Consider the following 24,682-nt stretch of genomic DNA (forward strand, 5'->3'; position numbering starts at 1 on the left):
TTTTCATAGGAGGTATAGGTTTATAGAGGGATTCTTTGTATTAGAAGGTGTAGATTGATGTAGAGATACGTTTTAATAGACAGTGTAGATTGATAGAGGGATGTGTTTTATTAGGTTTAGATTCATAGAGGGATGATTTTTTGAAAGGTGTATATTGATAGAGGGATGAGTTTTATTAGGTGTAGATTGATAGAGGGGTGAGTTTTCCTAGAAGGTGTAGATCGACAGGGGAATTCATTTTATTAGAAGGTGTAGGTTAATAGAGGGATGAGTTATTCCTACCTTCCACCAGAGAGGTGAGTTTTAATAGGTGTAGGTTAATAGAGGGAGGAGTTATTCCTACCTTCCACCAGAGAGGTGAGTTTTAATAGGTGTAGATTGATAGAGGGAGGAGTTATTCCTACCTTCCACCAGAGAGGTTGTCACGTTCCTGACCTGTTTTCTGTTAGTTTTGTATGTGTTAGTTGGTCAGGACGTGAGTTTGGGTGGGCAGTCTATGTTTTGTGTTTCTATGTTGGTTTAATGGGTACCTGATATGGTTCTCAATTAGAGGCAGGTGGTTTTCATCTCCTCTGATTGAGAATCATATTAAGGTAGGTGGTGTCACATTGTTTGTTTGTGGGTGGTTGTCTCCTGTGTCAGTGTCTGTATGTTACGCCACACGGGACTGTTTCGGTATCGTTCGTTCGTTCGTTTTGTATGTAGTCTGTTTCCTGTTCATGCGTTCTTCACGTTATATGTAAGTTCGTGTCCAGGTCTGTCTACATCGTTTATTTGTTTTGTAGTTTATCAAGTGTATTTCGTTTCGTCTTCGTCTTGTTTAATAAATCATTATGTCAAATAACCACGCTGCATTTTGGTCGAATCACTACTCCTCCTCTTCGTATGAAGAGGAGGAGGAATTCCGTTACAGAGGTGAGTTTTAATAGGTGTAGAATAATAGAGGGAGGAGTTATTCCTACCTTCCACCAGAGAGGTGAGGAGTGTAACGTTGGCAGCTTTTCTCCGTCCAGCTGGCAGGTTGAGTCCCAGTCGATCTAACTTTTCCCTCAGACAACGACCACCATTCTTAGACTTAGCTCTGCATTAAAATACATTATCACAGCAATAAAATAAAATATACTATCATCTCGTTACGCTACACACTAATATGACCCCCTGTAGAAAGGTACACACTAATATTACCCCCTGTAGAAGGTACACACTAATATGACCCCCTGTAGAAAGGTACACACTAATATGACCCCCTGTAGAAAGGTACACACTAATATGACCCCCTGTAGAAAGGTACACACTAATATGACCCCCTGTAGAAAGGTACACACTAATATGACCCCCTGTAGAAAGGTACACACTAATATGACCCCCTGTAGAAAGGTACACACTAATATGACCCCCTGTAGAAGGTACACACTAATATGACCCCCTGTAGAAAGGTACACACTAATATGACCCCCTGTAGAAGGTACACACTAATATGACCCCCTGTAGAAAGGTACACACTAATATGACCCCCTGTAGAAAGGTACACACTAATATGACCCCCTGTAGATGGTACACACTAATATGACCCCCTGTAGAAAGGTACACACTAATATGACCCCCTGTAGAAAGGTACACACTAATATGACCCCCTGTAGAAAGGTACACACTAATATGACCCCCTGTAGAAGGTACACACTAATATGACCCCCTGTAGAAAGGTACACACTAATATGACCCCCTGTAGAAAGGTACACACTAATATGACCCCCTGTAGAAAGGTACCCACTAATATGACCCCCTGTAGAAGGTACACACTAATATGACCCCCTGTAGAAGGTACACACTAATATGACCCCCTGTAGAAGGTACACACTAATATGACCCTCTGTAGAAAGGTACACACTAATATGACCCCCTGTAGAAAGGTACACACTAATATGACCCCCTGTAGAAGGTACACACTAATATGACCCCCTGTAGAAAGGTACACACTAATATGACCCCCTGTAGAAAGGTACACACTAATATGACCCCCTGTAGAAAGGTACACACTAATATGACCCCCTGTAGAAGGTGCACACTAATATGACCCCCTGTAGAAAGGTACACACTAATATGACCCCCTGTAGAAAGGTACACACTAATATGACCCCCTGTAGAAGGTACACACTAATATGACCCCCTGTAGAAGGTACACACTAATATGACCCCCTGTAGAAGGTACACACTAATATGACCCCCTGTAGAAGGTACACACTAATATGACCCCCTGTAGAAAGGTACACACTAATATGACCCCCTGTAGAAGGTACACACTAATATGACCCCCTGTAGAAGGTACACACTAATATGACCCCCTGTAGAAGGTACACACTAATATGACCCCCTGTAGAAGGTACACACTAATATGACCCCCTGTAGAAGGTACACACTAATATGACCCCCTGTAGAAGGTACACACTAATATGACCCCCTGTAGAAGGTACACACTAATATGACCCCCTGTAGAAGGTACACACTAATATGACCCCCTGTAGAAAGGTACACACTAATATGACCCCCTGTAGAAGGTACACACTAATATGACCCCCTGTAGAAGGTACACACTAATATGACCCCCTGTAGAAAGGTACACACTAATATGACCCCCTGTAGAAGGTACACACTAATATGACCCCCTGTAGAAAGGTACACACTAATATGACCCCCTGTAGAAAGGTACACACTAATATGACCCCCTGTAGAAAGGTACACACTAATATGACCCCCTGTAGAAAGGTACACACTAATATGACCCCCTGTAGAAGGTACACACTAATATGACCCCCTGTAGAAAGGTACACACTAATATGACCCCCTGTAGAAAGGTAGGGGTTTGTTTTGCTCTAGGATCCCCCCAGCCTCACTGGATTCTTCTGAAGGTCCCCCGGTATCAGTTGACAAAATGAATGGAAGTATATATGGAGACTGTTTATTGTCAAAAATAAAGGGTTAAATTCATGTGAAAAAAAACATGTTTCCTGATCTTTCTTATATCTATCAGATATAGGAGAGACACTTAAAAACTATTGGGGGACTGTTGTTCCATGTAGCAAATCTGTTGTTCAATGTGTTTCTATTGGCTAATAGCAGTAAGGACACTCTGTTATTCAATGTGTTTCTATTGGCTAATAGCAGTAAGGACTATCTGTTATTCAATGTGTTTCTATTGGCTAATAGCAGTAAGGACTGTCTGTTATTCAATGTGTTTCTATTGGCTAATAGCAGTAAGGACTCTCTGTTATTCAATGTGTTTCTATTGGCTAATAGCAGTAAGGACTATCTGTTATTCAATGTGTTTCTATTGGCTAATAGCAGTAAGGACTATCTGTTATTCAATGTGTTTCTATTGGCTAATAGCAGTAAGGACTGTCTGTTATTCAATGTGTTTCTATTGGCTAATAGCAGTAAGGACTATCTGTTATTCAATGTGTTTCTATTGGCTAATAGCAGTAAGGACTATCTGTTATTCAATGTGTTTCTATTGGCTAATAGCAGTAAGGACTATCTGTTATTCAATGTGTTTCTATTGGCTAATAGCAGTAAGGACAATCTGTTATTCAATGTGTTTCTATTGGCTAATAGCAGTAAGGACTATCTGTTATTCAATGTGTTTCTATTGGCTAATAGCAGTAAGGACTATCTGTTATTCAATGTGTTTCTATTGGCTAATAACAGTAAGGACTATCTGTTATTCAATGTGTTTCTATTGGCTAATATCAGTACTCCATTATTCATGTTTTTGTTATCATTTGAGTCTTTGAAAATTATATAAATGTTTAGCTTCAAAATGTTTAGTACTATTGAGTGTGTGAGCGTGTGAGTGTGTGTGTGTGCGCGTGTTTGTTTGTGTGTGTCTGCATGTCCGTGTGCCAGTGTGTGTGTGTCTGTACCTGCGTAATATTCCTCCCAGAAGTGAGGCGTTGAGACACTCTGGAGGCGAGAGGCGTCTCTTAACCTCAGCGATGGTGACTTTATATTTGGAGGTTGAGCTCAGGAGGGACAGACGGCCGGGGACAGAGCAGAACAGATCTGTAGGGTTCACCACACAGGTACCTCCTAGATAGAACACATATACACATGTTAACACTAGTAACATATAGGGTTCAAGGACCTAACCCCCCTCCAATGACCCTATGTGCTAACCTCTCCTAACCCCACTAACTACCCCTTAAGGGGTAGTTGGTGGGGTTAGGGGAGGTTAGGGGAGAGTTAGGAGGTTAAGGGGTAGTTGGTGGGGTTAGGGGAGGTAAGGGGAGAGTTAGGAGGTTAAGGGGTAGTTGGTGGGGTTAGGGGAGGTTAGGGGAGAGTTAGGAGGTTAAGGGGTAGTTGGTGGGGTTAGGGGAGGTAAGGGGAGAGTTAGGAGGTTAAGGGGTAGTTGGTGGGGTTAGGGGAGGTTAGGGGAGAGTTAGGAGGTTAAGGGGTAGTTGGTGGGGTTAGGGGAGGTTAGGGGAGAGTTAGGAGATCCAATTCTTTTTCTGTTGACCTTCCAGCTAATTCCAAGCTTAAGCTATTGAAACCAAAGACTTCCGCCTCCCAAATAGCAGTTCCTATGACTTCCACTAGAAGTCAACAGTCTTTATACATGGTTTCAGGCTTGTATTCTGAAAAACCAGCGAGGAATAGTTGTTTCTCCTCAGGAAGTCCCATGGCAAAACTAGTCTCATTGCGCACGTGACCGAGGGAGCACGCTACGTTATTTTTCTTTCCTATTGAAAGTAGTTCGCTCTGTATGAAATATTATCGTTTATTTAGATATTAGAACACCTAATAATGAATTAGAAATGTCATTTGATTTGTTTGGATAAATATTACTGGTAACTTTTGGAACTCTTATGTCTGCATTCTGAACGGGTGGATTACTGAACTCAATGACGCCTACTAAACGGACTATTTGGGATATAAAGAAGGAATTTATCGAACAAAATGGCCATTCATTGTGTTCCTGGGACTCTTGTGAATGCGATCAGAGGAAGATCTTCAAAGGTAAGTTACTTATTTTATTGCTATTTGGGATTTTGTGATGCCTGTGCTTGTTTGAATAATATGCTGGAGTGGGGCGCTGACCTCAGATCATCGAATGCTGTGCTTTCGCCGTAAAGCCTTTTTGAAATCCTACGATGCGGTTAGATTGCCAAGATTCTAAGCTAAAGAATCATGTATGACACTTGTATTATCATGAAGGTTTAATATTACATTTTCTGTATTTTTAATTTGGCGCTCTGCAATTTCACCGGATGTTGTCGAGGTGGGACCCCTGCGCCAGAAAGGGTAATGGAAGCCTCTCCCACGTAATCCAGGTAGAATCAGGAATTCCCAGGGCAGCTGTCTAGGCTCCATACTTTTTTCAATCTTTACTAACAACATGCCACTGGCTTTGAGTAAGGCCAGTGTGTCTATGTATGCGGATGACTCAACACTATACACGTCAGCTACTACAGCGACTGCAACACTTAACAAAGAGCTGCAGTTAGTTTTAGAATGGGTGGTAAGGTATAAGTTAGTCCTAAATATTTCAAAAACTTAAAGCTTTGTATTTGGGACAAATCATTCACTTAACCCTAAACCTCAACTATATCTTGTAATGCATAAGGTGGAAATTGAGCAAGTTGAGGTGACTATTCCACCTGAGTTACCCTGGATTGTGAACTGTCATGGTCAAAACATGTTGATACAACAGTAGCTAAGATGGGGAGAAGTCTGTCCATAATAAAGCACTGCTCTGCCTTCTCTAGGAGAGGGGGCAGAGTTTTCACTTTGGGAAAAATAGCGTGCCCAATTTCAACTTCCTTCTACTCATCCCCAGAATATAAGATATGCATATTATTAGTAGATTTGGATAGAAAACACTCTGAAGTTTCTAAAACTGTTTGAAACATATCTGTGAGTATAACAGAACTTATGTAGCAGGCAAAACCCTGAGGACTAACCATTTATTTTTTTATGTCACTGTCTGTTCAATGAGGTTTCATTGGAATACAAAATTTCTGATCACCCTGTTCTCAGTTCCTACTGCTTCCACTGGATGTCACCAGTCTCAGGAAATAGGTTGAGGATATTCATTTGTGCAATGAAGAAGAAGGCCATCAGGAAGTAGAGTAACGTCATGTGTACTGTTTGAGAGTTGCGCAAGACTTGAAAAGTAGCATTAGTTTGTTGTCCTCCTGTATTGAAAACAGATAGACCCGTCTTCAATTTGATCGATTATTAACGTTTACAAATACCTTAAGTTGTACTACAAAAGTAGTTTGAAATGTTTTGGCAAAGTTTAGAGGTAATTTTTTAGATATTTTGTAGTGACGTTCTTCAAAGTGGAAGCTGTTTTTTCTGGATCAAACGGGACAAATAAGTGGACAATTTGGACATATATGGACGGAATTAATCGAACAAAAGGACCATTTGTGATGTTTATGGGACATATTGGAGTGTCAACAAAACAATCTCGTCAAAGGTAATGCATGTTTTATATTTTATATCTGCGTCTTGAGTAGCGCATGGTTGAAATATGCTACATTCTCTTTGTTGACATTGTGCTATCATCAGATAATAGCATCTTATGCTTTCGCCGAAAAGCCTTTTTGAAATCTGACATGTTGGCTGGATTCACAACGAGTGTAGCTTTAATTTGATATCTTATATGTGTGATTTAATGAAAGTTTGATCTTATATAATTTTTTTTAATTTGGCGCTCTACATTTTCCCTGGCTATTGGCCAGGTGGGACGCTACCGTCCCGCTATCCCAGAGAGGTTTAACAGCACTACCAACAAGGCAGGTCCTACAGGCCCTAGTTTGTCGCACCTGGAATACTGTTCAGTCATGTGGTCAGGTGCCACAAAGAGGGATTTCAGAACAGGGCAGCACGGCTGGCCCTTAAATGTATACGGGGAGCTAACATTAATAATATGCATGTCAATCTCTCATGGAACAAAGTGTAAGAGAGATTGACTTCATCACTACTTGTTATTTGTGAGAGGTATTGACATGTTGAAAGCACTGAGCTGTCTGTTTGAACTACTGGCACACAGCTCAGACACCCATGTATACCCCACAAGACATGCCACCAGAGGTCTCTTCACAGTCCCCAAGTCCAGAACAGACTATGGGAGGCGCACATTACTACATAGAGCCATGGCGACATGGAACTCTATTCCACATCAAGTAACTGATGCAGCAGTAGAATCAGATTGTCAAAACAGATAAAAATACACCTTATGGAACAGCGGGGACTGGGAAGAGACACACTAACAGGTACAGACACACACATACACACACACAATCTACACACGCGTTCATTGTAATATTGTTGTTTGGTGGTATTATACATTTATATTGCATATATGTAGTGGTGTAATAATTTGATATGATGTACATTTGTATATTTTGTTGTATATGTAATGTAAGTAACCCAAACACATTGGAGCCCAGGAAGAGTAGCTGCTGTCTTGGCAGGAACTAATCGGGATCCATAATAAACCCCAGGAAGAGTAGCTGCTGCCTTGGTAGGAACTAATGGGGATCCATAATAAACCCCAGGTAGAGTAGCTGCTGTCTTGGCAGGAACTAATGGGGATCCATAATAAACCCCAGGAAGAGTAGCTGCTGCCTTGACAGGAACTAATTGGGATCCATAATAAACCCCAGGAAGAGTAGCTGCTGTCTTGGCAGGAACTAATGGGGATCCATAATAAACCCAGGAAGAGTAGCTGCTGCCTTGACAGGAACTAATGGGGATCCATAATAAACCCCAGCAAGAGTAGCTGCTGCCTTGACAGGAACTAATGGGGATCCATAATAAACCCCAGGAAGAGTAGCTGCTGCCTTGTCAGGAACTAATGGGTATCCATAATAAACCCCAGGAAGAGTAGCTGCTGCCTTGTCAGGAACTAATGGGGATCCATAATAAACCCCAGGAAGAGTAGCTGCTGCCTTGGCAGGAACTAATGGGGATCCATAATAAACCCCAGGAAGAGTAGCTGCTACCTTGGCAGGAACTAATGGGGATCCATAATAAACCCCAGGAAGAGTAGCTGCTGCCTTGGCAGGAACTAATGGGGATCCATAATAAACCCCAGGAAGAGTAGCTGCTGCCTTGGCAGGAACTAATGGGGATCCATAATATACCCCAGGAAGAGTAGCTGCTGCCTTGGCAGGAACTAATGGGGATCCTTAATAAACCCCAGGAAGAGTAGCTGCTGCCTTGGCAGGAACTAATGGGGATCCATAATAAACCCCAGGAAGAGTAGCTGCTGCTTTGTCAGGAACTAATGGGGATCCATAATAAACCCCAGGAAGAGTAGCTGCTACCTTGGCAGCAGCTCATGGGAATCCATAATAAACCCCAGGAAGAGTAGCTGCTGTCTTGGCAGGAACTAATGGGGATCCATAATAAACCCCAGGAAGAGTATCTGCTGCCTTGGCAGCAGCTCATGGGAATCCATAATAAACCCCAGGAAGAGTAGCTGCTACCTTGGCAGCAGCTCATGGGAATCCCTGATAAACCCCAGGGAGAGTAGCTGCTACCTTGGCAGCAGCTCATGGGAATCCATAATAAACTCCAGGAAGAGTAGCTGCTACCTTGGCAGCAGCTCACGGGAATCCCTGATAAATACCATTGGAAAAGAAAAGGCGCAACGCTTGCCCACCATTAAAAATGTGTCGTTTTATTAGACAAGGTTAAAAGATTGATGTTCCCGAATAAATACAAACACAAACCAACCCTAGCAGCTGCTTACAGTCTGGGAGGCATAGCATCAGGGTAACAGGGAGGTTGGACTGACAACACATCAGGGTAACGGGGAGGTTGGACTGACAACACATCAGGGTAACAGGGAGGTTGGACTGACAACACATCAGGGTAACGGGGAGGTTGGACTGACAACACATCAGGGTAACAGGGAGGTTGGACTGACAACACATCAGGATAACGGGGAGGTTGGACTGACAACACATCAGGGTAACAGGGAGGTTGGACTGACAACACATCAGGGTAACGGGGAGGTTGGACTGACAACACATCAGGGTAACAGGGAGGTTGGACTGACAACACATCAGGGTAACGGGGAGGTTGGACTTACAACACATCAGGGTAACAGGGAGGTTGGACTGACAACACATCAGGGTAACAGGGAGGTTGGACTGACAACACATCAGGGTAACAGGGAGGTTGGACTGACAACACATCAGGGTAACAGGGAGGTTGGACTGACAACACATCAGGGTAACGGGGAGGTTGGACTGACAACACATCAGGGTAACAGGGAGGTTGGACTGACAACACATCAGGGTAACGGGGAGGTTGGACTGACAACACATCAGGGTAACGGGGAGGTTGGACTGACAACACATCAGGGTAACAGGGAGGTTGGACTGACAACACATCAGGGTAACGGGGAGGTTGGACTGACAACACATCAGGGTAACAGGGAGGTTGGACTGACAACACATCAGGGTAACGGGGAGGTTGGACTGACAACACATCAGGGTAACAGGGAGGTTGGACTGACAACACATCAGGGTAACAGGGAGGTTGGACTGACAACACATCAGGGTAACAGGGAGGTTGGACTGACAACACATCAGGGTAACGGGGAGGTTGGACTGACAACACATCAGGGTAACAGGGAGGTTGGACTGACAACACATCAGGGTAACAGGGAGGTTGGACTGACAACACATCAGTTTAACAGGGAGGTTGGACTGACAACACATCAGGGTAATGGGGAGGTTGGACTGACAACACATCAGGGTAACAGGGAGGTTGGACTGACAACACATCAGGGTAACGGGGAGGTTGGACTGACAACACATCAGGGTAACAGGGAGGTTGGACTGACAACACATCAGGGTAACAGGGAGGTTGGACTGACAACACATCAGGGTAACAGGGAGGTTGGACTGACAACACATCAGTTTAACAGGGAGGTTGGACTGACAACACATCAGGGTAATGGGGAGGTTGGACTGACAACACATCAGGGTAACAGGGAGGTTGGACTGACAACACATCAGGGTAACAGGGAGGTTGGACTGACAACACATCAGTTTAACAGGGAGGTTGGACTGACAACACATCAGGGTAATGGGGAGGTTGGACTGACAACACATCAGGGTAACAGGGAGGTTGGACTGACAACACATCAGGGTAACAGGGAGGTTGGACTGACAACACATCAGTTTAACAGGGAGGTTGGACTGACAACACATCAGGGTAATGGGGAGGTTGGACTGACAACACATCAGGGTAACAGGGAGGTTGGACTGACAACACATCAGGGTAACGGGGAGGTTGGACTGACAACACATCAGGGTAACAGGGAGGTTGGACTGACAACACATCAGGGTAACAGGGAGGTTGGACTGACAACACATCAGGGTAACAGGGAGGTTGGACTGACAACACATCAGTTTAACAGGGAGGTTGGACTGACAACACATCAGGGTAATGGGGAGGTTGGACTGACAACACATCAGGGTAACAGGGAGGTTGGACTGACAACACATCAGGGTAACAGGGAGGTTGGACTGACAACACATCAGGGTAACAGGGAGGTTGGACTGACAACACATCAGGGTAACAGGGAGGTTGGACTGACAACACATCAGGGTAACAGGGAGGTTGGACTGACAACACATCAGGGTAACGGGGAGGTTGGACTGACAACACATCAGGGTAACAGGGAGGTTGGACTGACAACACATCAGGGTAACAGGGAGGTTGGACTGACAACACATCAGGGTAACAGGGAGGTTGGACTGACAACACATCAGGGTAACAGGGAGGTTGGACTGACAACACATCAGGGTAACAGGGAGGTTGGACTGACAACACATCAGGGTAACAGGGAGGTTGGACTGACAACACATCAGGGTAACAGGGAGGTTGGACTGACAACACATCAGGGTAACGGGGAGGTTGGACTGACAACACATCAGGGTAACAGGGAGGTTGGACTGACAACACATCAGGGTAACAGGGAGGTTGGACTGACAACACATCAGGGTAACAGGGAGGTTGGACTGACAACACATCAGGGTAACAGGGAGGTTGGACTGACAACACATCAGGGTAACAGGGAGGTTGGACTGACAACACATCAGGGTAACAGGGAGGTTGGACTGACAACACATCAGGGTAACAGGGAGGTTGGACTGACAACACATCAGGGTAACAGGGAGGTTGGACTGACAACACATCAGGGTAACAGGGAGGTTGGACTGACAACACATCAGGGTAACAGGGAGGTTGGACTGACAACACATCAGGGTAACGGGGAGGTTGGACTGACAACACATCAGGGTAACGGGGAGGTTAGACTGACAACACATCAGGGTAACGGGGAGGTTGGACTGACAACACATCAGGGTAACGGGGAGGTTGGACTGACAACACATCAGGGTAACAGGGAGGTTGGACTGACAACACATCAGGGTAACAGGGAGGTTGGACTGACAACACATCAGGGTAACGGGGAGGTTGGACTGACAACACATCAGGGTAACGGGGAGGTTGGACTGACAACACATCAGGGTAACGGGGAGGTTGGACTGACAACACATCAGGGTAACAGGGAGGTTGGACTGACAACACATCAGGGTAACGGGGAGGTTGGATCAATGAGAACACAGACATTGATTAACTCTAATTTAAATAAGGCTTGCAAATCCAGCCATAGTCGTTCACTACTTGATACAGGATTAAATATGGTCATAGGCTAACGTGTACGTGTGTGTGCGTTTGTGTGTGTGAATTCCGGCTGTGTGACAGTTTCCGGCCTGGCATGTCAGTCAGGCTCACATCTCTGAAAGCTGTGAGTTCACATCATAGTAATTCCTCCAAAAATGTTTTGAATCAAAGTAGTTTGTATTTTATGTTGCCACGGGCAATGGAAAAGGAGCTATTGCCGATAGTACGGTGGAGCGCGTGGGCCCAGAGGCGATAGCTCTATTTAAGCAGCGGAGAGTAGCCTCGGGCAGCGGCGGGATCACACTCGGAATCAAGCGCCTTTTACAAGTTTACCACGAAAATTAAAGAAAATGAGACATGGGCCAAATGTCATTCTCCTCCTATTTTAACCACAATGTTTATAGCACCTGTCACAAGACAGCACAGCCCACACAAACCCAGCAGCAGTCTGAGAGAGGGTGCGTGCACGTGGAGGGTGATAAGCTTGATCAGATGCTGAAGGCTTGGCGGGATACTGGTGATTAAAACACAGACACTGCTCTAAGTAGGAGCCGCGTTTCTGGAGACATTTCTTTTGAAAAAGGTTGTGTGAATATTCATGGCGCCAAAGCCGGCGTCAGAAAGAACAACATTAATATGATCTCAGCTGAATTCGGGCCGCGCGGCATTAGCATATCAAAGCGGCCGCCCGAGGCGAGAGAAGCTATCGATACGGGTGCGCGAGGTAAAGCAAAGATTATTGGTTGTGATGGTTGGAGCAGTGGAGCTCGCGGCTAAATCCTACACACCATTAACCAAAAGTGATAGCGGAGAGATTCCCGCATCAAGCTTCCAGAACCCCCCCCCCCCCTCAAAACCCCCACCTAGACAGAGTAGCACACACACACATATATACACACACACACCTAGACAGTTTATGCTACTGTTATAGACTCGCTACTGTATACAGCCTATCTATTTACTGTTATTTTATTTCTTAACCTACCTATTGTTAACCTAATAGCTTTTTAGCACTATTGCTTAGGGACTATAAGAAAGCATTTCACTGTAAGGTCTACACCAGGTGTATTCGGCGCACGTGACAAATAAACGTTGATTTGATTTGATTTATGAAACATTAACTACTAGACACAGACTGCTCGGTGAAAAATTACACGTGTTTATAGCTCGAGAATAACGGAATAATAACGCCTTCTTTGCTTCTTTCACATCAACAGAAAGTGATGCGGTAAAAATACCGGAAAGCCGTTTCATTTTTGTTGTCCTTTTAGCTCTAGCTAAAAGTTTTTATTTAAATGTTATAATTTTTGTTTTTAATTTACATTTAATTTACTTTACCACACAAACAAATGGAAAAGTCAACAGCCTAGTGGATTCAAATCAGCAGGAATAACATGTCAGAGTTCTAATGATCTATTTCTACACCCTTAGGCTATATTTCATTATACAGTTAATTTCCAATTTGTCAAAGATAACAAATAATAAAAACAGCCATAAGTTTTCACTAATTACATTAAAACATCCTTCTGTATTACTGTGAAGCTCAACATAATGAAATAACATCAAAACATCCTGCAGTTACAACTGTGAAGGCCAACACAATGAAATTACATAAAAAATAAATTATGTTATTACTGTGAAAGCCAACACAATGAAATTACATAAAAAATAAATTATGTTATTACTGTGCCTGCCAAACAATGAAATTACCAAACGACTATCATTATAACTGTTAGAATTATTATTAATATTGTTATTATTACTGTCATTATTTGTGTTATTATAACTATTATTATTTCTGTTATTAATATTACTCCGATTACTGTTATTATTATTATTGCTATTATTAGTGTCATTATTATTACCTTTATTATTACTGTTATTATTACTGTTATTAAAACTGTTATTATTACTGTTATTATAACTGTTATTATTACTGTTATTATAACTGTTATTATTACTGTTATTATAACTGTTATTATTACTGTTACTATAACTATTATTATTACTATTATTATAACTGTTATTATTACGGTTATTACAACTATTATTATTACTGTTATTATAACTGTTATTATTACTGTTACTATAACTATTATTATTACTCTTATTATAACTGTTATTATTACTGTTATTACAACTATTATTATTGCGGTTACTATAACTATTATTATTACTGTTATTATAACTGTTATTATTACTGTTATTATAACTGTTATTATTGCGGTTACTATAACTATTATTATTACGGTTACTATAACTATTATTATTATGATTACTATAACTGTTATTATTACTGTTATTATAACTGTTATTATTACTCTTATTACAACTGTTATTATTACTGTTATTACAACTATTATTATTGCGGTTACTATAACTATTATTATTACTGTTATTATAACTGTTATTATTGCGGTTACTATAACTATTATTGTTACGGTTACTATAACTATTATTATTACTGTTATTATAACTATTATTATTACGGTTATTGTTGTTACTGTTATTATTGTTACTATTATTACTGTTATTATTGTTACTATTGTTACTAATATTACTGTTATTATTGTTACTATTATTACTATTACTATTGTTACTAATATTACTGTTATTATTGTTACTATTGTTACTAATATTACTGTTATTATTGTTACTAATATTACTGTTATTATTGTTACTATTGTTACTATTATTACTATTATTACTATTACTATTGTTACTAGTATTACTGTTATTATTGTTACTAGTATTACTGTTATTGCAATAGTAATTCTAACCTATTATTTCTGTTTTTATAACCCTTACTATAACTTATTGTTATATGTATTATTATTATTCCTGTTATTATTATTATTATTGTTGTTGTCATTTTTATCATTGTTAGGCCATATTGATTTGGGTTTCTTCTTTCATTGTTAATTTTGATAATAGAGTTGGTTAGGAGAATGATGGAAGGTGCACTGATAGCGTCAATTAAAGCCGACATTACAGCTTGAGGCATAGTGGTAGAATTCTCTGGATTGACGTGACATCCTAATTTAATCATTTTAAACGCAAACTGAGAGAAAAATGAAAAATAGTACAGTGGTGTGTCATAAAATTGTCTAGTTCAACAAAAATATATTTTCCCTTGATTTAGATAATGCTTCCATCTTGTCTTTTCGATAATTAATTTGACCAGACAGGGAAGGAGATGGGTATTCATGTTAATGTGGGTTTTAAGGTGTGTGTGTAAGGTGTGTCTTACCTCTTCGGATGATGCCGCCTTGGCCATTGAGCACAAGCCCGCACTGCGCCTCCACGGAGCCCTGAAACAGCGTCATATTAATAATAATAATAATAATAATAATAATACAGGGTCCGGTGATAAACAATCAAGAATCAGAATCAAGAAACACACACACACGAGCTTGGCGCAGTGCGTCAACCTCAGGATGGACGAGAACGCTCAGCCCAGCCCACAGTTGTGTGTGTGTGTGTTTTGGCACCTGCGCCTACCTGTTGTTACCGCTTATAACCGATCCTAATCACAGATGTGGAACCTGTTACACATGGTGATATCAGTGATGTCATCCGAACGACTGAGGAACATGAGCTGTTATTGAGAAGAACCCCGTTAATCCCCGGTGTGAACCGCGAGCGGCTGGGGTGCAGACACAACCCTGATTAAAATAAACACTCGGCTGTCTTTCTCGCGCCACACGGAAGAGGCCGTGTAAGTCTTTTTAACAAACTAGGCTGTATAGAACATTTTTACTCCGAAGCTAAAGTGATTATAAAATCAATATACAAAACGCAGAGGTCTCGCATACATTAAGTGTCTAACAGGAGAAAGAGTTAGGGAGCCTGACGGGGGAAAGGTGTGGCAGCTCTTTTGTTGAGCATGGAAATCTCTTTAGGCGCTCAAAAATGCGATGTGCTGCACGAGACAGACTGCATCTGTTCTACTCAGGTTCACGTGCCTTTATTTTCTAAAGAAGGTCGAAGCTCGCTCGTGTTTGTGCATTTGTGTGTGTGTGTGTGTGTGTGTGTGTGTGTGTGTGTGTGTGTGTGTGTGTGTGTGTGTGTGTGTGTGTGTGTGTGTGTGTGTGTGTGTGTGTGTGTGTGTGTGTGTGTGTGTGTGTGGCTACCCTTCTTATCAACACGCCACTCAAAGGTCTGATAGCAATCTACATAATGAAAGTGGTAATGATGGTGACATATTGAAAGATATTAACATCTAAATAAAAAAAAGATTCTTAGTATCTATAATAATAATCAGAATCTGAATAATCAGAATAATAATAACTTTTATCCTCATCACCATCATAATAGCCTAAATAAGAGAACATTCACAACAGAGAAAGACATGGTAGGCTGTTGGATCTAGAATACCTTCCTTATTATTATTATTATTGTTCTTATTATGGTTATTATTATAGTTGTTGTTATTATTGTTCTTATTATGGTTATTATTATAGTTGTTGTTGTTATTATTGTTGTTATTATGGTTATTATTATAGTTGTTGTTGTTATTATTGTTATTATTATGGTTATTATTATAGTTGTTGTTGTTATTATTGTTCTTATTATGGTTATTATTATAGTTGTTGTTGTTATTATTGTTCTTATTATGGTTATTATTATGGTTATTATTATAGTTGTTGTTGTTATTATTGTTCTTATTATGGTTATTATTATAGTTGTTGTTGTTATTATTGTTGTTATTATGGTTATTATTATAGTTGTTGTTGTTATTATTGTTGTTATTATGGTTATTATTATAGTTGTTGTTGTTATTATTGTTGTTATTATGGTTATTATTATAGTTGTTGTTGTTATTATTGTTGTTATTATGGTTATTATTATAGTTGTTGTTGTTATTATTGTTCTTATTATGGTTATTATTATAGTTGTTGTTGTTATTATTGTTGTTATTATGGTTATTATTATAGTTGTTGTTGTTATTATTGTTCTTATTATGGTTATTATTATAGTTGTTGTTGTTATTATTGTTCTTATTATGGTTATTATTATAGTTGTTGTTGTTATTATTGTTGTTATTATGGTTATTATTATAGTTGTTGTTGTTATTATTGTTGTTATTATGGTTATTATTATAGTTGTTGTTGTTATTATTGTTGTTATTATGGTTATTATTATAGTTGTTGTTGTTATTATTGTTCTTATTATGGTTATTATTATAGTTGTTGTTGTTATTATTGTTATTATTATGGTTATTATTATAGTTGTTGTTGTTATTATTGTTGTTATTATGGTTATTATTATAGTTGTTGTTGTTATTATTGTTGTTATTATGGTTATTATTATAGTTGTTGTTGTTATTATTGTTGTTATTATGGTTATTATTATAGTTGTTGTTGTTATTATTGTTGTTATTATGGTTATTATTATAGTTGTTGTTGTTATTATTGTTATTATTATGGTTATTATTATAGTTGTTGTTGTTATTATTGTTATTATTATGGTTATTATTATAGTTGTTGTTGTTATTATTGTTCTTATTATGGTTATTATTATAGTTGTTGTTGTTATTATTGTTGTTATTATGGTTATTATTATAGTTGTTGTTGTTATTATTGTTATTATTATGGTTATTATTATAGTTGTTGTTGTTATTATTGTTGTTATTATGGTTATTATTATAGTTGTTGTTGTTATTATTGTTGTTATTATGGTTATTATTATAGTTGTTGTTGTTATTATTGTTGTTATTATGGTTATTATTATAGTTGTTGTTGTTATTATTGTTATTATGGTTTTGTTATTATTGTGATTATTATTATTATTATTATTACAGATCTTATCAGCAGACTATTTTACTATGCTATGCTATTAAAATTATTATTCAACAAGTTATCATATAGCCCTATATTAAAATTACTATTCAACAAGTTATCATATAGCCCTATATTAAAATTACTATTCAACAAGTTATCATATAGCCCTATATACATATTATTAAATAACTAGTTATTATCCTATATTAATACCACAAACAAGTAGTTAGCAAATATCCCTATATTAGTACTATTAGTCAAGTAAATATATATCTAGGTCTAGCAGATTAATTTCTTCAGGTATTCTACCTATTGAATTACTTGAATTACTTCTGGTATCCTAGTAGTTGAATTACTTCTGGTATCCTAGTAGTTGAATTACTTCTGGTATCCTAGTAGTTGAATTACTTCTGGTATCCTAGTAGTTGAATTACTTCTGGTATCCTAGTAGTTGAATTACTTCTGGTATCCTAGCAGTTGAATTACTTCTGGTATTTTACCAGTTTGGTTGTAAAATTGAGAAAGGAATGATGCAACGTGTTTTAAAGGAGATATTTCTGTCTCGTGCACCGTGTTTAACTGGTCGTTCTGTCCAGCGCAGCAGTGTGTTTAACCAGAGCCGCGGCTCAGATGTCGCTGCATAAAGAACACGTTGATTGACATTAAAACGGTAATTGGATAAACTACGGTGCTTTACGGTGCCCGAGCAGCCCATTGTGCCCTGAACTCCAATCCCTTAATCCGCTTTCAGAAGAGAAGAGAGAACCAGCGTCTTTTCACCGCCTCGCCAGCCGGACACACACACACCATTTCTTTACATCGAAAATAATATGTAAAATATAGGTCACGTGCATTTAGAGTAAAATAGAGGGTGGACTGCATAATGGGAGTGAATTTCTCACATTAACTGTTTTAATGCAGAGTTTATTCTATTCAATTGTATTCTAGATTACTTCATCTTTTAATTCTTCTCCATCTAATGTAATATCAGCCTAATGTCACATTCATTCATGGAATATTCTGTTATTTTGACTGAACCCTCCTCGTCCTACTCAGAATAACTGGAGGTCTGCAGCGCGTGAGAGAGCAGAGATACACTCGTGTCTCTGTGTTTGGAACGGGGCAGACAGACAGACGGACTCCGAGAGTGACAAGAGTTAGGGTTTAGGAGTTAGGAGCTAGGGTTTAGGAGATAGTGGCTAGGCTTTAGGAAATAGGGCCTAGGGTTTAGTATTTAGGGTCTGAAATTAAACTTTGTGGTGCACTATAGCCAGTATGGATGTTGGGTGAATTGTTGGTGTTTGATCAGGATGACAACAGTGGAGGAGAGGAGAGAGAAGAGGAGAGGGGGTACCTGCAGGTCATCCGCCCCGGGGGGAGGGAGCCCCAGACCGGCTGCAGGCAGCAGCCTCTGGTCGTGGTGCATGCCGTACTGCCCACCGTGTGACGTCATCAAAGACAGGTCATGGCGCCGGTATGCGTCCAAGCAGCCCAGCTCGCGCCGCTGCTGCTCGTCCAGGCACGAGGACTTAAGTGCACGGGCGCTGTGCAGGTTGATGAAGTCTGTGTCTCCATGGGTCGCATGGTGAATCTGCTGGTAGTACTGCCCGGAGTGGAGAGAGTTGAGGCCGTACGCCTCTGGGCCCACGGCTGGGTGGGAGTGCTGGAAGTCATAGTGGAAGGACTGGTGGTGCAGGGGGGTGTACTGGTGGTTGGTGGAGAAGTAGGGCGAGGCGAACTCCGTAGCCGCCGCGGGGTAGGCTGTGAGCGGCGAGGACGAGCTATAAGCCACGGAGGAGTTGGCGACGCTCTCAAGGCAACCTAGCTGCATCAGACGGTAACTGTTGGACCCGTCATGACGTATCTGAGAGGAATAAAGGAAAATATCAGCGGTGTCATTTCATTTACCATCTCCCTCTCTTTACCGCTCTCTCTCTTTTAACACCTCAAACTCAAACACTCAAAGCTCTTAGAAAAAACACGAAGAAAATGTGATTCCATGAGCCTGGGAGGGGTACGCACAGCAGCACAAGCCCCCAGTGTGTGTGTGTGCGTTGTACACGGTATCTGTCATTTTCAGTGCAGCGTTTTAGAGCGCGTGCTGTTCTATTATTATTTGGGTCTCAGCTCTGAACGCGCGCTGGGTGGCAGGTAAGTAGAGTGAGCCACCAGTGTTCCGCCCTAAATGTTCTAATCACACCCGTTACCGGTTTACACACACAAGCCTCATCTGCCTCCCTCATTTTATTCCCTCACTCTTCACACAAATAAAATACATATCTCCAGTTTCCCGTAGCCAGTCCTCTCCCATTACCCAGGGAAGCTTTGCTTTCTGGAGACGCATCACAACGATTTAAATATGCATGTATCAAACAGGTGTGGTTACTATAACTGGTAGATTATATTCCTAAATGTTATTGATAATGAAGAGTGATGATAAATAAATACCTCGGCATCATGGACCAAACCGGGGAACGTGGCTGACATGGTGTTGCTCCGCTAACCAGCTTCCCCTCCTGATCGAACAAATGCTTTCCGTTAAAATCCCCAAACCGAGAGAAGTGGAAAAAGTCCCTGCACGGAGCCGCGGATAGCTGGTGGAACACGAGCGTTTTCCCTCTGTACCATCACACCGGCTGGCGCACAGATTTTGTACTTGCAGGGTATTTCTGTTGTGATGTCGTCGGTGGTCCCCTGATAATATAGTTAGAAAAATAAGCATCAGCACTGAGGAATGGATGGAGGACAATAGACGAGCTAGCTGCTTCCATCCCAGGAGACAAGGAATAAATATTGTATCTTCCCTAATAAGGAACCGACACTTTCAAAATGTTTTACCATTTTTGTGGACATTTTCTTTTTGCTCGTTTGTATTTTCAGACGGTTTGCTTTCTTCGTTTTACCCACATGGCTTAAACCTAGGCTATTACAAAACGAATCGGATTTTCAACAAAAATGTGAGTTGATTTCAAAACATCCCCTCTCGTTTATATAGGCTATCATTATTAAATAAACATGTATTTTCGTTTTAGAATATTTTCTCATCTATTGAACTAAATGTAATTTGATGTAAGGCTATTTTGTTTTTTCAAACAGAGCACTTGATTGCCGTGCACATTAACAACTCTCTATTAAGAAAATGATTATTACTACTACTACCATTATTATTATTATTATTATTATTGTTTTATTTTCATTATTACCGTTATTATTGTGTAATTAATATCATTGTTATATATTATTATAGACTTATGTACTGCCTTTATTATTATTATTATTACTAGTATTTTATTATCCTTGTTTTTAAATCAAATAGACCCCATATTAAACAGTAACGTCTGCTCCAGATGTATTTGGAATTAAGCGACAATATTTTGTTTCGATCGAAATTATAAATAGGCTATGCAATGAGTGTATGTATACCAGGGAGGAAGTTCATTTCGTGGAGAGAAATAATGAGAATAATCAGGGAATAATTTCTGCTAACAGCACTGGATTTTCTTTGAGAAAGTAACCTCATTGCTTTTATTTTATGTCGTGAATGGATCGTGCACATTTATAACGTACATTTATGGGCAAAAAAAATGTAGTTTCACAGTAAATTGTTGAGGCTTTGTGATATTACCAGGAGAAGTTTGTGTGTTTCCGCTCATGCAGAAGGGCGATAGGGTTGCAGCTCGTGAGGGAAACGTGGACACAAACTCAGTCTCTTTTGTCGGTTTGGATCGAGCCGCTTCAACCCGTGCTCACGCGCTGAGAGGAAGTGTCCTCTGCCTCTGCCATCTTGCCCTCGAGCAGACCGCTACAAGACTCTGACTCCATTGTGTGACAGGCGGGGCGTGCACGAAGGTCAGCTGGCGACACTGACCAGGAACGGGAAATCAGCGTGAGACACGGCGGTCAGTATGATGATCCGAACCACCCGCACTCACCTGGGCGCGTGCCCACAGGGTGGTCCTGAGCTGGTTAGACGGGTAACGGGCGGGTAGAGAGAGAGAGATTGAGAGCAAGGGCCTGCCGGCTCCGGAGGGTAGAGAGGAAAATAGAAATGTGAAACGACAGAAGAAGGCTGTGCTTCCGGTCAGGCCCTGCAGCTCTCTCTGTCGGCCTCAGTACTGAACTACTCTGCCAGTCTGTCAGATATAACACATTCAGACACACCAACACACACACACACACACACACACACACACACACACACACACACACACACACACACACACACACACACACACACACACACACACGCACACACACACGTACACACGTACACACACAGAGAGGGAGGGATGGAGGGAGGGAGAACAGAACGTGAGTCAACGTGAGGGCAGGACGGTGCTTTTAAAGTGTTTTAAAGCCTAAAGCCTAATTATTTAACCCAAATTATCGCAATTACTCCGGGAGCGTCTAGACCCCTAAACCCATCCGCCCACTCCACTATCGAAACCGGCTGCCCAACAGGAACACGGACATGTTGATCAATGTTTAACTGAAACAACCGGTTATTGTTTAAACTGTAACGATGTGATATTAATGTGCAGAGTGCAGACTGTGTCATTATAATAACCAGTCACCACAGACGCTGCTACAGACAGACCGACAGATAGGCAGGCCAGTTAGACGCCGTTATTGACTCTTAGTCTTGAATTAACACACTATTTCTCCATCTGTTCCTGCAGGTCTCAGGCCTTATCACTAAATAACCACCACAACACTCTCTCATCTCAACAATATTATTCTACATCTCTTCTAAAATATATCATCATCAAATGAGAATTTACAACCACAAAACAAGATAATGAAACGCACACATTATGCACGGTTTAATAAATGTTTTTTTTTTTTTTTTTTTTAAATATAAAGTTCTCAAGGCCCTCATGTCCATGAGCAAATTAAGTAATTCGATTGTTTTGCCTCGAGGCTTGACGAAACCTCCGCGCGATTGAAGGCCAGTTGTCGCATGTGAGGATTAAGCTTTCCACCCGGCAGAGCGCGCTGTGTGTGCGCGAGGCACCAGTTGCGTAGTAGACGGTGCTAATAGGGCTTAGCTCCTGGAGCAGCCTCACGGACAGGGCGGGAAGCGCAGCGCCAGATGCGCAGTGAGATCGAGCCTGGACCGGCTCCATCTGCTGCTTCGCAAGGCTCGGAGAGACTTGAGCTCCAACTCTCAGAATCTCAGCTGCAGAGAAATGAACAGTCCGACATACAGGCTCAACTCATAACATATCGGCTACTGTAAAATAAACTACTATAACACTATACTACTAGGTAAAACTATAATAACTATTACAGTGTTATCTATCGGCTAATACAGTTAACCATGCCTATCAACATCCCATTGAGGTTGAACCGTAAATCATCTCATAAGCGATCAATTCCGTCTGACATGAATACATTTACAACCATTGAATGATATATATACTAACCTATAGGCCTACTATATGATACTTATACTAGCCTATACTCTTCATGATACATATACTAGTCTCTACTCTTCGTGATAAATATACTAGTCTCTACTCTTCAAATAAATATACTAGCCTATACTCTTTTTGATAAATATACTAGCCTATACTATTTGTGATAAATACACTAAATACCCTTACTTTAGGCATTAAAGTGACATTTTAAGAACTTTAATTTTATGGGTCAACATTACTTGAAAGAAAATGTCACCAATTTTATTGGAGCGTGATAAAGACGCGGCTGAATGTGAAAGCGGCTGAATGTTCTCACTGAGATGAGACACTATTATGAACTTGTCTTTCAACTCTTGAGTTGTTTTGTTGCTAAAACCTCTATGCTTCCTTCCATTGGGACTGGAATTTAATCGAAATCCTCACGTGAACGAAACATTTACAGACCACTAATCAAATAGATTGGTTTAGTGGAAAACACTTGGTAAACGCCTATAGGCCGAGCTGAACATACAGTTGAACCATATTTTTGCAGGCTTTGGAGCAGCCTTAGTTTTGTCAATATGTTAACTTGCTTGTATCTGTCCCAATTCAAATAGATTTATAAAATAGGAATGGTACATGGCTTCATCTCGACATCCTTTCTCCTCTCTTCTTCCCTTTATATCTAAATAGGAGGGGCCTACTGACGTTTCAGACTGAAACTGTGTTGTTTCAGTTTCCAGCAGGAAGTTAAGTTATTAAGGAAGCCTGGAAATGCTGCACATGATTAGGGTATGTGTTATTATTATTACATTTTTTATGTAACTAGGCAAGTTTATTTAACTATGCTGAATGTATTTATTCAGGCATATTTGTATTCAGGTGACAGAGACAGTAGCCTACAAATTAATCCACATTTCAACATATACATTTTTTATGGTTAAATCAGGTTAAAATGATATCAGCAATAGGTAAAAAATGTGGTCTATCAACAATATCAACACTGGCGGGAACTACACATTACCATACAATAAGCCTACCATACAAGTAGAATTACTATGCTAGAAATACGTAAAAAAAGACAGCAATTACAATCAAATAAAAATAATACAGATTTAAAAATAGATTTTAAATGAATAATTTGTAGGGTAGGCTATTTTTAACGATGTATTAACGCCTTTGTAGGCCTATAGATTGTATATTAATGTGTTGTATTGAACAGTGTGTTTGAGGACTGTGTTGTGCTGTGGACTGTTATGTCCATGTGGCGAAGTTGTAAACTAAGTCAGACACCGGGTTCATATGGCCACAAGAGTCCATTAGGCTACCTTTGCACCGCATGCAGCGCCAGCCCAAGTAAGAGTCTTGGTCAGAGTGTAAGTTATTATTAGGCAACATAACAACCCGCCATGACAACATCCTAGCCTGACCTGCAAAGCCCAGTGATGGGATGTTAGGGAGGGGGGTCATTCAGAGGCAATGCTTGGTTTATTTACAAATTTCACTAAATTAATTTCACAGGGCGCTAGGAGTGGAGCAGGAAACAGGTGTTCAGTATTTAAATGAAGCCTGTTGCTGCAAGGCCAGAGCCGTTCAGCCAGAGTTTCTTATATTAGGATGTAGGCCTAGTGTAACGATATAAGCCATTCATTATTTACACACACCAACAGACCAAATATAAACACATAGGCCTACAGAGAAAAATGTCTCATTAGTAGTGAAGATTCTTCTTTTTATTTGTAGTTAGGATGTTTTATTATTTGAATTAAGAAATCAAATCAAAGGCTACAC

At 40.5% G+C, this 24,682-nt stretch overlaps 1 protein-coding gene across 1 annotated transcript in view; it reads right to left on the reverse strand.

The window, feature by feature from the left end:
- The window catches only part of LOC120038476 (transcription factor AP-2-delta-like), a 40,321-nt gene extending 20,342 nt beyond the window's left edge, over positions 1-19,979 (reverse strand). Inside the window, exons 1-5 of the mRNA XM_038984208.1 lie at positions 19,941-19,979; positions 18,847-19,356; positions 14,960-15,020; positions 3,918-4,083; positions 963-1,081 (exon numbers count right to left, since the gene is read on the reverse strand). Of these exons, the coding sequence (XP_038840136.1) occupies positions 963-1,081; positions 3,918-4,083; positions 14,960-15,020; positions 18,847-19,356; positions 19,941-19,979 (895 nt within the window). The remainder of the gene's footprint in view (positions 1-962; positions 1,082-3,917; positions 4,084-14,959; positions 15,021-18,846; positions 19,357-19,940) is intronic.
- Positions 19,980-24,682: the final 4,703 nt, after the last annotated feature.

Source organism: Salvelinus namaycush, unplaced genomic scaffold (genome assembly GCF_016432855.1).
Source record: "Salvelinus namaycush isolate Seneca unplaced genomic scaffold, SaNama_1.0 Scaffold221, whole genome shotgun sequence".
NCBI classification, from domain to species: domain Eukaryota; kingdom Metazoa; phylum Chordata; class Actinopteri; order Salmoniformes; family Salmonidae; genus Salvelinus; species Salvelinus namaycush.